Source organism: Nelumbo lutea, chromosome 1 (genome assembly GCF_056320005.1).
Source record: "Nelumbo lutea isolate HS-2025 chromosome 1, American lotus-T2T, whole genome shotgun sequence".
Lineage (NCBI taxonomy): Eukaryota > Viridiplantae > Streptophyta > Magnoliopsida > Proteales > Nelumbonaceae > Nelumbo > Nelumbo lutea.
In genome coordinates, this window is record NC_142684.1 from 75,246,379 (window position 1) to 75,259,856 (window position 13,478).

At 34.4% G+C, this 13,478-nt stretch overlaps 1 protein-coding gene across 4 annotated transcripts; it reads right to left on the bottom strand.

Moving 5' to 3' along the window:
• Positions 1 to 599: 599 nt before the first annotated feature.
• On the bottom strand, positions 600 to 5,724 carry LOC148875415 (derlin-2.2-like). Of its 4 annotated transcripts, XR_016105023.1 has the most exons (8): positions 5,586 to 5,724; positions 5,277 to 5,502; positions 4,746 to 4,845; positions 3,655 to 3,869; positions 3,447 to 3,530; positions 2,510 to 2,563; positions 925 to 1,187; positions 600 to 823 (listed from the first exon to the last, which is right to left on the bottom strand). XR_016105023.1 is itself a non-coding variant. In XM_088964670.1 (7 exons), the coding sequence occupies exons 2-7, from the start codon at positions 5,373 to 5,375 to the stop codon at positions 1,005 to 1,007; spliced, it is 735 nt and encodes a 244-aa protein (XP_088820796.1). In that variant the 5' UTR covers positions 5,376 to 5,502; positions 5,586 to 5,724; the 3' UTR covers positions 600 to 1,004. The 4 variants fall into 4 exon arrangements, 2 of the variants coding, with proteins under 2 accessions (XP_088820796.1, XP_088820795.1); XR_016105022.1 differs by lacking the exon at positions 5,586 to 5,724 and having other exon boundaries at positions 5,277 to 5,581; XM_088964670.1 differs by having other exon boundaries at positions 600 to 1,187.
• Positions 5,725 to 13,478: the final 7,754 nt, after the last annotated feature.

Genomic DNA, 13,478 nt, shown 5'->3' on the forward strand with positions numbered 1-13,478 from the left:
TGTATCCTTTTGTGCATACGATGAAATAAGGCCAGGATCCGAATACCATTGGCCATTCTCTGTTTCATATTTATTTTATGCATACCCTTGCGTAGGCTGATGCTTGTGTTACGGTCTCGCTCGTCCACCACAGCCCTTTTCAAATAAATAACAAGAGTACAAGAAGGGTCGAGAGTCATAACTCGCTAATTAGTGGTTACATATTTACACTTGCACAGTCGGTGGTCGGTCGGGTCCTTGCTCCTTGGTCGTGTGTGGTGGCCGAAAGGGCGACAGTCGACTCGGTGGTCGGCATTGCTCTTATTTTTCTATTATGGCCTATGGGTTTGAAAGTGAACAACTTCCACTAGTCATAACTCGCTACCATTTGCCATTCTCCCTTCTTTTCACCCCAACTGCCCACATGAGACTCTAAGTCCAAACCAACAGTCAAAGCAATCTATCTGGTTCAATCGGAAGTATAATACTGGATTGAGTTTTGAACATGGAACCATTAAACTATTCATGCCCGAAGTGAACTGAAAAAACGAAACAAAGGTCTTTAGAATCTATTCAGCCAACTTCTACGATCATACGATGCATGGTGGCTAAAATTGGACTTTCTTGTTCAAGGCTATAGAAGCAACGAAAACAATTCTATTGTTAAATTGTAAGTGTCACATCGAATGATACCCTGAATCTTAACAAATATACACAATGGATGTAATTTTGCAGAGGGTCAACTATTACAGAAGGTACAACTAGATAGCCTCCACTCCCAGATTTGAATTCCAGGATTCAATCTTCAAATCTACCTAGCAGCAATAGCGGCAACGTTCTAAACCTGGCATCCCAACGTTGTTAATTTAACTAAGTATGGAATGAAAACACAAACACAATTACATCACCTCCGTGCCTATCACCTGAGTGGATTACGGAGCTCACCTGCAGCTTTCCATCTGCAAGGGAAGAAAAAGTTCAACCATGGCTACACCCCACGGAGTTTCCGTTCCCTCACATTTAGACTAATCTTGGTGATCGTCCTCGGCTGGTGGGGGAGCAAACCTCACATTTGCTGGCCGAGTTACCACAACAGTTTCATCAGTAAACAGTGCCTTTATGAACGAAGGAGTCTTCAGTGGGCGACGACCAGTCATCCGTGGATATACGTCTTCCAGGAAATAATATGCATGGCCAGCTATCATGCCCTGAGGCAGGGAATCGGTTTTTAGTAGAACAGCAAATGGGTCCTTCTGGACAAATAACAAATGGTTACAACTGAATCTTGACAAGTTTTTTTATATTTTTTATTTACACACCTATAGGTTGCACAGAATTTTCTATTCCATGCACCTCATCTTTGAAAAAGGAACATTTATCATAAATGGTATGTCTGGAAATCCAAACAAAATTAACTAACAAGGAATGGTTATCAGATGTGCTGATTTTACTTCAGAAAAAAAAAAAACGTTTAATAAAACACAAGCAGTTGGTTCCTCCGAATCAAAGTTACTATTTTTATTTTATTTTTAGTTTATTTTAGATAGCTAAGGATTTCTAGGCATCTAATTCTTCATTTCTTTTCTGAGGAGCTTAAATTGATTGCAGACAAATATGTTAATTGGGAAGAATATGTAATTTTAAATTAAAAGGGAAAAGGTCTTCAGTCTTTGGGCCAAACGTGGTAATTCCATTAACAGATAAATAAAAATAACTCCAGGTTAGCCACATGGACAGTGCCCTCATACACATGATCCCAACATGGTGCCGTGTAAAACACTACCTCACTAACGATGAGTGTTTAGATTAAAAGGAGGAACTAAAAACATTCTTCTTCGGCCATGAGAAAGAACACTATCAGCTTAAAGCCTTTAACCAATAAAAAAAAAGGACTATCAGGCTAAAGCTTTTAAATTGTGCATCTGGGGGGAGGCTGAGGTACAGAAACAGGTGGATCTGTTATGGACACTTTTATTGGGAAGCAGTATCGCCGCCGACAGCAGCAGTAAAGGGTGTTCTCATTTTATCTAATTCAGTTATCATCTTATCTATTTCAGTGTTCTCATTTTATCTAATTCAGTGTTCTATCTTATCTGTTTTCAGTAGTATAGATCAGTAGGGAGTCTTATCTGTTATGTGTTCTTATCTAAATTCAGTAGTATAGATCAGTAGGGAGTCTTCCAAAAAATAGGATTCTTATCTTCTTGTAATTTCCTATTTAAAGGAGCTAATGCTATTCAATAAAGGCATCGAATTTCTCAGTCAAAACAAAGTAGAGGAGAGTTGGTGATCTCTTGAACAATCACCATTAAGACGCCAAAGATAGGTTCCTCAAGAAAAGGGAGGAACAAGGGGAAACAAGAGGTTTTCCCCGTTGACCGACCTGTGACGAGATCCTATTTGTGAGCCCTTAACAGGATCTCATGCTACCTCAAATGCCATGTGTAAGAAAAATCACTTATCTGAGCCAATGGCACAGAAAAATATCCACTAATCATATCACAGTGGGTTGTGAGGTCAAGAAACATACCAGCAAATCCACCCAAGCGCTAGTGCCAACCAGTACAGAGAATCCCAAAAGAACCTGTAATTGAGAATGGAAAAAAAAAAAAATCAAGTGTTACATTAACCACCCAAGTTGCAAATGATAATGGTACAAGTTGGAGACAGGATGTGATTAATTTTCGCTGCATTATCATTTTCCCAATTTACCAGGTTCAATAATCCAAAATTCCAGAAAGGCATAGAACTAGAACAGGAGACAAATAAGCATACGAATAGTAATCCATATAGTGAGAATAAGTGAAGCACTGTAGAAGTCTTCCCTCAAAGAAATACGTCAGGCATATTGAATTTAACTAGATTAATTCAGGACAAAATTTTCATATAAAGCCTTTCTTGATTCCATTCCCTTGGGAGATTGCCAGTTTGTTAGCATTCTAATTTTAAGTATTGCTCATTGTGTAAGCATTTTGCAGAAACCTTTAATTTGAGGAATGCCATTTATAGAAATTATGTTGTAAAATATCCTAGCTGAGTTCAGGATGCTTAAAGAGACTGGCCAAAGTGAATGCATATTCAATAAAAGGAAAGAAGCAAACATGGCAAAGAAAATCACCGGCACTTCATAGTCCCACCATTATCTTCCATTTGTACAAGTTAAGGACAAAATAGCACAATGATGGCTTTCCAACAGGATTCAAAGATCAAAATATTATATAGAAGGTTGCTGATGTATAAGTGGGCGAACAAAGTGCCCATATTGATGAATTAGAAGTGTGGGAAACTTCTTACTTTTTAAACAAATGGAATTCAGAAAACAAGCTAGGGTTAATTTCTATGTCGATCCTCTAATAGTAATGGCTGTATCTTTTTATCTAAAATGGTTTATGTACTGCTCTGAAAGGGTAGATAAGGTGACTTCCTGCTTTACAAGTTATCTTGCAGCATAATTGATCATTACTTACCCATGGTAGGTAAGCTGCCGTAAAAGTAAAAAGTCCCAAGAAACTCATATGGATAAAAGGATTCTGCTTGCTCCATACATAAACCTGTAGAGAAGAGAGTTGTAAGAATACTCACACTTATCTATAACAAATAAAGAACAGTAAACGTAAACAAAAGAATGCTTAGCCAAAAGAAAGGTATAAGAAAGAAAATGTTGAACTAACTGACCATCATGAAGGTCAATGAATTGCTTAAGAAGAAAATTTTTGCAAAAGACTCTGATACAAAAGGTATCATCACACCAACAAGTACTATGATAGTTAAGACGGTTGCCCCAAACAAGAGCATGTAAAAGAAATCTGCAGTTCTTCCCCTGAAGGAGTTTTCTTCAAGAAGCTTGCAGTACCGAGCAAGAAAGAACATGTGGAATAAGAAGTCCAAGTCTGTCATGACAAAATGTGGTAATTCAGGTAAAAGATGTGTAGATAAATGAGAATAATCACGGATATGCATAATAAGGTAATAAGCAACTTTTCCTAATGAATAGATTAAGATATGCTAAACTTCATGTTATAATTTATGTGACTCAAAAATTACTTAATGAGCATGTCAAGGTATATTTGGTGATCAATTTCTTACTTATGAGAGAAAAGGCGGAATATTCAAACACGTTGGCAGGCAAACAGTGACATAAATGGATATGGATGAAGGAAGAGAGGAACCCCCACTATGGATAAAAAACGAAACAAAACCACAATGAATTATTTGGTGCAGTATTTCAATTATTTACGATTGATAAACTCTTCTGTAATTCCTCATCCAATTTTACACTTTCACTTGTCAACATTTTGGCTCTCTACAAATACAAATATGAATAGTACAAAACCTTGTATGTTGCATTTCTAAACCTTATATTTGCAATGTACATATTTATATTTGTTCTCTTTCCAAACTGAGCCTTAGTTCAAAGAGAAGAAAATCAAATGATAGTATCATTTCTTCCGGATGGATAGTTCCATCTGTATCTGATCACAAGAAGCATAGTTTCTTGTGGTGAACCTTGTGCAGCTAGAGGTCAGGACACACAAAAAGAAGCCCCCAACGAGGCTGAGATTATTAATTCAATGAAAAACAATGCATCAGGCTAAGAGTTAAACCATAAAATGGGCGATCGCTATCACAAACTGCCAATTAGATGTTCACCTCGGATGAACAATGTAAACCACGAAAACATAAACAGACTAACAACATTCCACAGGAACTTTAATGTTGTTTAGTACGAGACAAATTATATTTCAAAATTAGAATTCTGCAATTACCCATTTTCCTGAAGTAGAAGAAATTTGTGATGAGCCGCCAAAACTCATAATGCTTAACGACAAGAGTTGGGTTCAAATACAAATGATAAGGAGAGATTATCTGCAAAAGTAAAGTAAAAAAAGTACATAAATCGTGGAAATAGAGTAGCAAAAATCAAACAATTTTCATTCGTAATTTATAAATTCCTTCATGTAACATTAAACGACAAAAGAAAAAAAAAACGAAAATAGACGGAAAAACGAAGTTCCTAGAAGTGAAAAGAGCCCAGAGCTGTACCATTCATCCGAATTGAAAACAACCCAATTTACATAAATTCGATTTGATCAACCCCAGTTACCCGGAAGGAGGATTTTCACGTGAAGAAAACAAGGTATTAATAAAATTCGTAGCAGAAATTGAAAACCTAAAACCCTAGACTTGATCTAATGCCTCAATAACCATAATAGAGTAGATAAAGATAAAAAAGAAAAAAAAAACATAAATATAAATATAGAAAAAAAAAGAGTAGATGAAATAACTGTAATCTATACCTCGAGCGAACATCCCACGGTTGTAACAATTGCAGCTGTAAGATATGACCGAGTGATGATTGGCATCTGCTTGTACCATTCTTCAACAGCTTGAGCCATTTGTAGATTTCAGGGATTGGGCAACTGGGAAATGAAAACCCTAACTTCGAGCCTGATTCTTACAGAAACCAAAGCCAAAAAAGGGAGGAAACAGTAGATTCCAAAAAGATCTGGAATTGCAGAATAGCTGCAGAGAAGAGAAAGATCGTGATCAGAAAAATAACACCACCATCAAGAGCACGAGAAATCAGAACTCAGCGTTTCTTGTACCTCAGCTAAACTCTTATTTCGTGTCTCTGTCATCACATAGTTACTGATTTGCCCTTGCATCGAATTTATCACCTCCAGTCCTGGGTCCACCGATTTATTGGCTACAATACAATTACCTTACCTAAAGGGACGAAACGCAAACGAACAGTGGTTTCATAAGGGTATTATAGTCATTTCAGAATGAAGACGCGAGGGAAATGGAAAATGCTGGTCCTGCCCTTTGGGTTGGGCCTTGTTTGTTTTTAATGAGTAAAAGTTGTGAATTTGTCGGTATCCCTACTCCCGCAGTAGTCTGTACTCCGTGTCTTCGAGTGAGTGAGTGTGAGTCATCAACCACAGCTTCCAAATCCTGATTGCACGGATTCCAAGTCTACAGCCAACGTGGATGAGGTGACGAACCCCATCGATGCCACATAGACGATTCTGTTGTTTTGAATCTTGTTTGGTTCGCCGCTGAGTGCTGATGGTTTGTAATTTTTGCCGGTGTGAAAGGGTGAAACTCACTTTTAAAAGGGAACTGGGAGTGGGGATGTTTCTTTCTTATTTTTGTGAATTCGGATGGAGATCGGCATTTTTGTATTGAAAATATCTTCCCATACAATAAATCACACAAGTACGTACGGAAATATATTCAATCTAAAACTGTGAAGGGCCTTATTGCACTGACCGAAGAAGCTGAACTCATTCCGATGGACTCCCACAGAACACGCCCCACACAGCCCATCCCCTATGCATGGACAAATCTCCCCATACCGGTATGATTCAATCCATCCATATTGACCCTCCAACCTATATTTATTCATGTTAATGGGTTCTGGACTCACCCTAATCCAAACTGTGACATTTAATATAACAACCTCCCCTGAAATTTCTGACAATCATAAAACTTTCTATATAGTTTCACTTAAACAAAAATCTCCACTAAACTTCTAAAGAATTCGACAAAAACCTTTCTTTCATCATTGGCCCAAACAAAAATGTTAAATCGATACATATATTTTTTTTCCAAATACCCATTTAATGGGTATTGAAGGCGGTGTTTGGCATTGTGTTCATCCCGTGTACGGTATCATGAGATGAACACTTATTCTACAGGTTATAGATAGGACCGGTCCACACCCCAATTTCTCATTCATGGCAAAATCTCGTGGTTAGGGACCATCCACACTTGATTTTTGATCCCCTACTTCACACTTTCCCTCAAAGCCTGAAACCCTATTGTCTGCTTCACATTTTAATATTTTTTGTTAATAAAATATTAATTATTTTACTTAATTTTTTATTTTTTTAATTTTAATGTTTTATCAATAAAATAATATTTAAAATATTTTTAAATTATTTTACTATTATTTTTATAGAAAAATTAATATTTATTGGTTAATATTAATTCATTGATGCATTTTTCAATATATTTATCATATAAAATGCAAAAATTAGATAATTATGATTAACTATATAGGTCAAGGTTTTCGAACCGCTATTGACTCGGATAGTCGAACCGTTCAGCTTGGGAACCGTCCAAGCAAGCGGTTCCGTTTTACCCCAAACCCTATTTTTGGCCAAAACTGTTGAAAAAGTCAACAACCTATTGACCCGAGTGGTCGAACCATCAACCAGTTCAATGATTTTTTACCATATTTTTATTTTTAATTATTATTTTTTTTGTAATTTTTTTGTCAGAATGGGCCATCCATTCGAACCGTCAACCCAGAAACCGATAGCCAGAATAATTCTGTTTCAATGTTGTTTTTTAAAAATGTTGGTGTAGATCATTCACAAGTGTATATGAGATATATGGAATCAAAAAGTGTGGTGTGGACTGGTCCACACCACGCCTACAAAACACCACTATGGGTGTGGACTAGTCAAATCCACACAACTTATCCACAGTTCAGAACATCTGTGGACTGTGGTGTAGTGTGGATTGGTCCCTGCCACAAGGTGTGGTGTGGACCAATCTACACCCACCAATTTCCAATTTCTCATTCACACTATAGAACACCCCCGAAATAACTAACAGCATAAGAGAAGAAGAATAAAACACTCCATTATATTCATGAACTTCTGATTGTTTTCGTGCTCTTCTAACTCTAACGACGATGATATGCTCAGATGTTCAAGCCTTTTTCTCTTATGGGAGGAGGGAGATGAAAGTGAGGATATGGGAGGAGCTAAGGAGGTGGAGAATGAGAGGGAAAAGGAAGAGGCAAGAGAGGGTGAGTGGGAGAGCAAAAACGTGATGGTGGTGGTTGAACAGGGGAAGAGGAGGATGGAAAGTAAGGCCTAAGAGATGATAGAGGATGAGAAAGTAAGGCCTAAGAAATAACACCACCATCAAGAGCAAAAACTCGCTTCTTCTGCTCCTGTCGCTTGTTGTCAAGAATCAGATTTCCAACCAAGCACCAACGATCAGGCACACATGACTGATATAATTTCTCCTCATTTCTCACTTCTCTTCTTCGTCAAGATGGGTATAGGTAAGGTTCAAAGTATCAGAAAGGTAATTTTAAGAGACGTATCAATACAAACTTTAGAAACGTATAGATATGGACGAAAAATCAAGATTCGCATGGATACACTAGAAAATTCAAAAAATCTTTAGAAAATATGAACAATAATAAAAATGAGCTTTATGTGATTATAACTAATTTATTCAAACATAAAAAATCATTCTTTAATGATTTATATGAAGTATTGGGATATAATTAGTAACCATTGAAAAATAATAGAAGAACTAAAATGTATGTGTATACATACTAATATTTATTAGTTAATATTTTTTTGAAGTCATTTATTAGTTAATATTTATTATATATAGGTTTAGATGATATTTATTATGTATACAAGTTAATATATTCCTTAATTTTTAATAAATAAATTTAACTTGTATCCATCTTATTATTATATAAATATTAATAATCAAATTTATAACATTTGTTGGGAAACATCCACCAAGACAAGAAAGATTACTTTAAGTATAAAAAAGTATTTTGTTCTAATAAGTAATTGATGTTGGCATAATGGTTAATTAATTAGTGTTGCAAGCAAATGACTTGGGTTCAAAACTTCTTACCTTTGCTTCAGACTTCAAGGATTAATTAAATTTAAATTTAAAAAGGAAAGAGAAATTAAATTCAGCTGAAACATAATGCATATCGGCCCGTTTCGGGTATGTATCGGGCAGTACGGACCTGTATCAATTCGATACGGACGAAAAAATACAAAACCATTTAATTAGACATCTTCCATGTATCGGATCTCTTTGGAAACGATATCGCCCATATCGATCGATACGTTACGAAATTTAAAACCTTCGTTATAGGAACAATTAAGATAAACTGCATTGTCATCAATCTTTTATAACTGGATTAATGGAAAGTCTTCCTTCAACAGTAGTACAAGGAGGAGTATCGCAGAAACCAACGGTCATAGTACAAAGGAGAAATTTGTCTTGGCAATGGGTCCACCAAATCAACATGAAGGAACTTGTGCCTATTTATATGTCTCTATGCCGTAAGTTATTTCAGTCCCCATTTTACAAAAGGGTAAAATGGATACTTAGAAAAAATTTGGGCATCGCTTTACCGTTTTCTGTTGGGTTAATGACAAAAGAGAGATTTTTGTATTTTATCCTTATTTTTTTCTAATTTAAATGCATTAAACATGGAAATACCAACTAAGAAAACATAAAAATGATAAAAGGCTCAAAAAATATTTTTCAAATAAAAATAAAAATGCACAAAAACATTGAAAATGATAGATATATTTCATGTAAAACATAAAAAAAAAATTATAGAAAAATAAAAATTTAAATGAAAGTATCATTTCACATAAACATAGAAAATTGCAGAAAAATGCAGAAATTTGGAAAATATATAAAATATGAAAAATAGAAATTGGATAAAAACTGAAGATTTTATAGAAAAACACAAAAATTGCAAATAAATAACAAAAAATACAAGAAAATGTATAAACTACAAAAAAATAAACAAATACTATGAAACATTTAGAAAAATGATAAAATGCAAAGGAAATACAAAAAATAATATTAATTAATAAATAGTTAAATACAATTAATATTTAATCTCACCCATATTCAATGAGTATTAAATAGTGTTATTACCAAAAGTTAATAAATACGGTTAGTAAATTACCAAAAATTAATAAATATTATTATTAATTAACTCATTAACAACATTTTATAGAAACTGAAAACTCTTTAACTAATTTCTATAAAATTGAGAATTGTATTTAGCAACTATCTAAAAGTATAAGATTTTAGTTATTGTTATTATTATAATTAATAACCAAATACAAATGGGGGAACAAAATATTATAATGTTAGAAAATGAAACTGTTAATTAATTTATATTGAATAAAAGATAAATTAGTGTAATTTTGTTAGTAAACTACCAAATAAAAACGTATATTTTATAACAATTAAAAAAAATCAATAAATCACCATAGTTACACAAATGTAATAAAATTTTCATAAAATAACATTTTTGAAATTAAAAGATATAAAGTATTTGAAAGTTTATTTTAAATGCACTAAATAATTATTGAAAATTATTAGAATATTATAAATTATAAGATAAATTAGTATAATTCTGTAGGTAAACCATTTAAAAAGAAAATAATTTATTTAATAAAAATTTAAATAAATTTTCAAAATTACACAAGTAAAATAAATTTTCCAAAATTTTCATAAAATTACATTTTTGAATATTAAAGACAATTTAGTGTCTTTTTATAAATTTACCATGTGGTTGATACTCAATATATCATTTTGATCATTTCTATCATCAAATTGAATATTGGGTTGATGGGGACAGTGTTTTCAAAACTAGATCAAACTAGATGGTTAGACCGAAAAACTAGGAACCGAACACTATTTCTCCTCAAAACCATTTATTTGGTTAGCGAACCGTTGACCTAGGCAGTCGAACTGTCAACCCAGACAATAGTTTTTTGCCTTTTTTTGTTTTTTTAATTTTTTATTTTTTTTGTCAAAGCGGGCTATCCATTTGACAAACAGATTGTTCAACCCCAAAACGGTTCCCTATTTGGTCTAATTTTTAAAATCTTGGATGGGGAGTGGGTGCCTTGCCTTGACATTAGCTTGATGTACGGCATGGCCTGGCCCTTGGACCAACCCGACCCATAGCACGGCATGGGCCCATGTGGGCTCGAGCCACGGGTTATGCCAAACCGACCCCCTAAATTATCCCAAAGGAGGGAGGCATGGCCTAGGATGCCTCGTGGGCCAGCATAGCACGACTCGCACTTTGTGCGGGCCACATGCGAGTCGTGTCGTGCCGACCTAGCACGACCTAATTTACACCTCTACTTGAACCTGCCCAATATTGGGACGGGGCAAAGAGATTCGAAGATTCTCCATCATTGATGAGGAGTGGGGTGTCTTGCCCCTGAACTCGCTCGACATTGAGGAGTGGTTACATTGCCCTAAACCCACGTAACATTGGGGATGGGGTGCCCTGCCCTAAATCCACCCTGTTGTCATTCATATATAATTGTTAATTATTAGTGGAATTAATAAAAATGTTAGCTTTAATAATTATGTTTATTTATTTTAAAGTAATCAAGATTTCATTTAAAAATAATAAAAGAATAAAAATTATTAAAATTACTACAAATTATTAATAAAACTAAATTTATTAAAAAATATGTATTCATATTCAATTAAAGATTATTAATTTTATAAATCAACATTAAATGAAAAATAAAATTATTAAATCCTTCAAATTTTTCCTATGCATTGCACGGGTCCCTGAGGAGTGGGGTGCCTTGCCCCTGAACTCGCTCGACATTGAGGAGTGATTACCATGCCCTGAACCTGCGTGACATTGGGGACGAGGTGGGGATGGGGTGCCCTGCCCTAAATCCACCCTATTGTCATTCCTATATAATTGTTAATTATTAGTAGAATTAATAAAAATGTTAGCTTTTATAATTATTTTTATTTATTTTAAAAGTAATCAAAATTTCATTTAAAATAATAAAAAGAATAAAATTTATTAAAATTACTATAAATTATTAATAAAACTAAATTTATTAAAAAATATTTATTCATATTCAATTAACAATTATTAAATTTTATAAATCAACATTAAATGAAAAATAAAATTATTAAATCTTTCAGATTTTTCTTGTGCATCACACGGGGTCCTTTCTAGTTCGATGATAAATTCGATCCAGCAAGAGCTAGATTTATACACCTCTCTTCATCAAGTTTTTTATTACAGTCCAAATGAAATCAGATTCAAATTCGATATTCTGGAAATATGACAGATTCTTATCGAAACAAAGCAAATATACCCTTTAACGAATATGAGCTAATCCATTGGCAGCCTTAGGAGGGAATGGGTTGTGGGGTTTGCATTGTGAAGAGCCCATCCAAACTGTTTGTTGTGTTTTCGTTTTGCTTATTTGGCACCTAAGATGGCACCTAGTTGTCACAGGGGTAGTTCTGCAGTGGAAGAAACCCGTGCGGCATCGAGATTGGTAGAGGATAAGGCTATTTATATGAATTAAACATAATTCAATTGCCCAAAATACCCTAAAAATTAGTTATTTTTTAGTTGTTGTGAGGGGTATTTTGGTCATTATAAAGTTATTTATAACTTTACTCAAAAATCCCTCCTAAACTAGTTATATAGCTGTTGGGGGCATTTATGTCATTTTTCTCCCCTCCATAAGCAAAATACATAAATGCCCCCTATTGTTTATAGCTGTTAGGAGGGGTATTTATGTAAAAAAACCCCAAAAAGCTGAAACTATATTAGAGTTGTGGAATTACCGTACTCAACAGATTATATTAGAGTTGTGGAAGCTTGGTGGGTGTATAATTCACATATCCGAGGAACCAAACTTGGTTTTGATAGAAAGAGAAAAGCTTAGGTAGGTGTTCCTTTCTATGAGAGCGGGTTCTTAATTCGTTATAATAGAAATGATATTTTTTTAATGTTATCAAGCAATAAATCAGAGTGGCGTAGCGGAAGCGTGGTGGGCCCATAACCCACAGGTCGCAGGACTGAAACCTGGCTCTGATAGAAAGAGGAAAGGTTCGGATGCCATTCTTTTTCCTCTGCTTTTTCCCTCTTATTGGAACCAAAACTGTGGCATGTTACAATTCTTTTTAAGGTTAAATCCCAATTTGGTTTAAGTTGCAAGAATCAAATAAGCATAAATACTTTTGTTCATTGAGAGCTCTGCAAAGGAAATTGATGTGATAATTAATGGGAATGCACGCATCAAACAGTCACATGGCTAGCAACTTTTTTCTGGTAAATTTTTGGGAATGTTGAGTGCAGAGCTATAACTGTAAAACTTACAAGCGGACTATGTTTTTAGTTTTGTTTTTGAATGATGAATCTTCAAAGTTCAAATATTAAAAACAAAAGGAAACTCGTGCTTGAATCTTCAAAGTTCAAATATTAAAAACAAAAGGAAACATGTGTTTAGTTCCCTTTACGTTTATTGACCAAACATTTTATACTTGTATGGCTGCAAAATCGAAAAAAGCAATTAATGAGGGCGTTTATGATAAATAACCAATACATCAGCAAAATACCAATAAACACCTACCCATTTCAAAAAGTTCCAAAATGAAGTTTCCTGAAATGAGAGAGACGCACAGAAATCAATGTTTGATTTTATAAACACCAATACATAGAGATGCAATTAATGAGGCCTTTGTTGACATGGCACATATGTGGCAACGTTTACTCAATAAATGAAAACGAAACCAAACACTTAGTATATATTTGATTCCATTTACGTTCATTGACGATGCCACATAGGTGCCCCATCAACAAATGCCTCATTAATTGCATTTGTGTATTGCAAACTTCGATTTTTATGTGCCTCTCC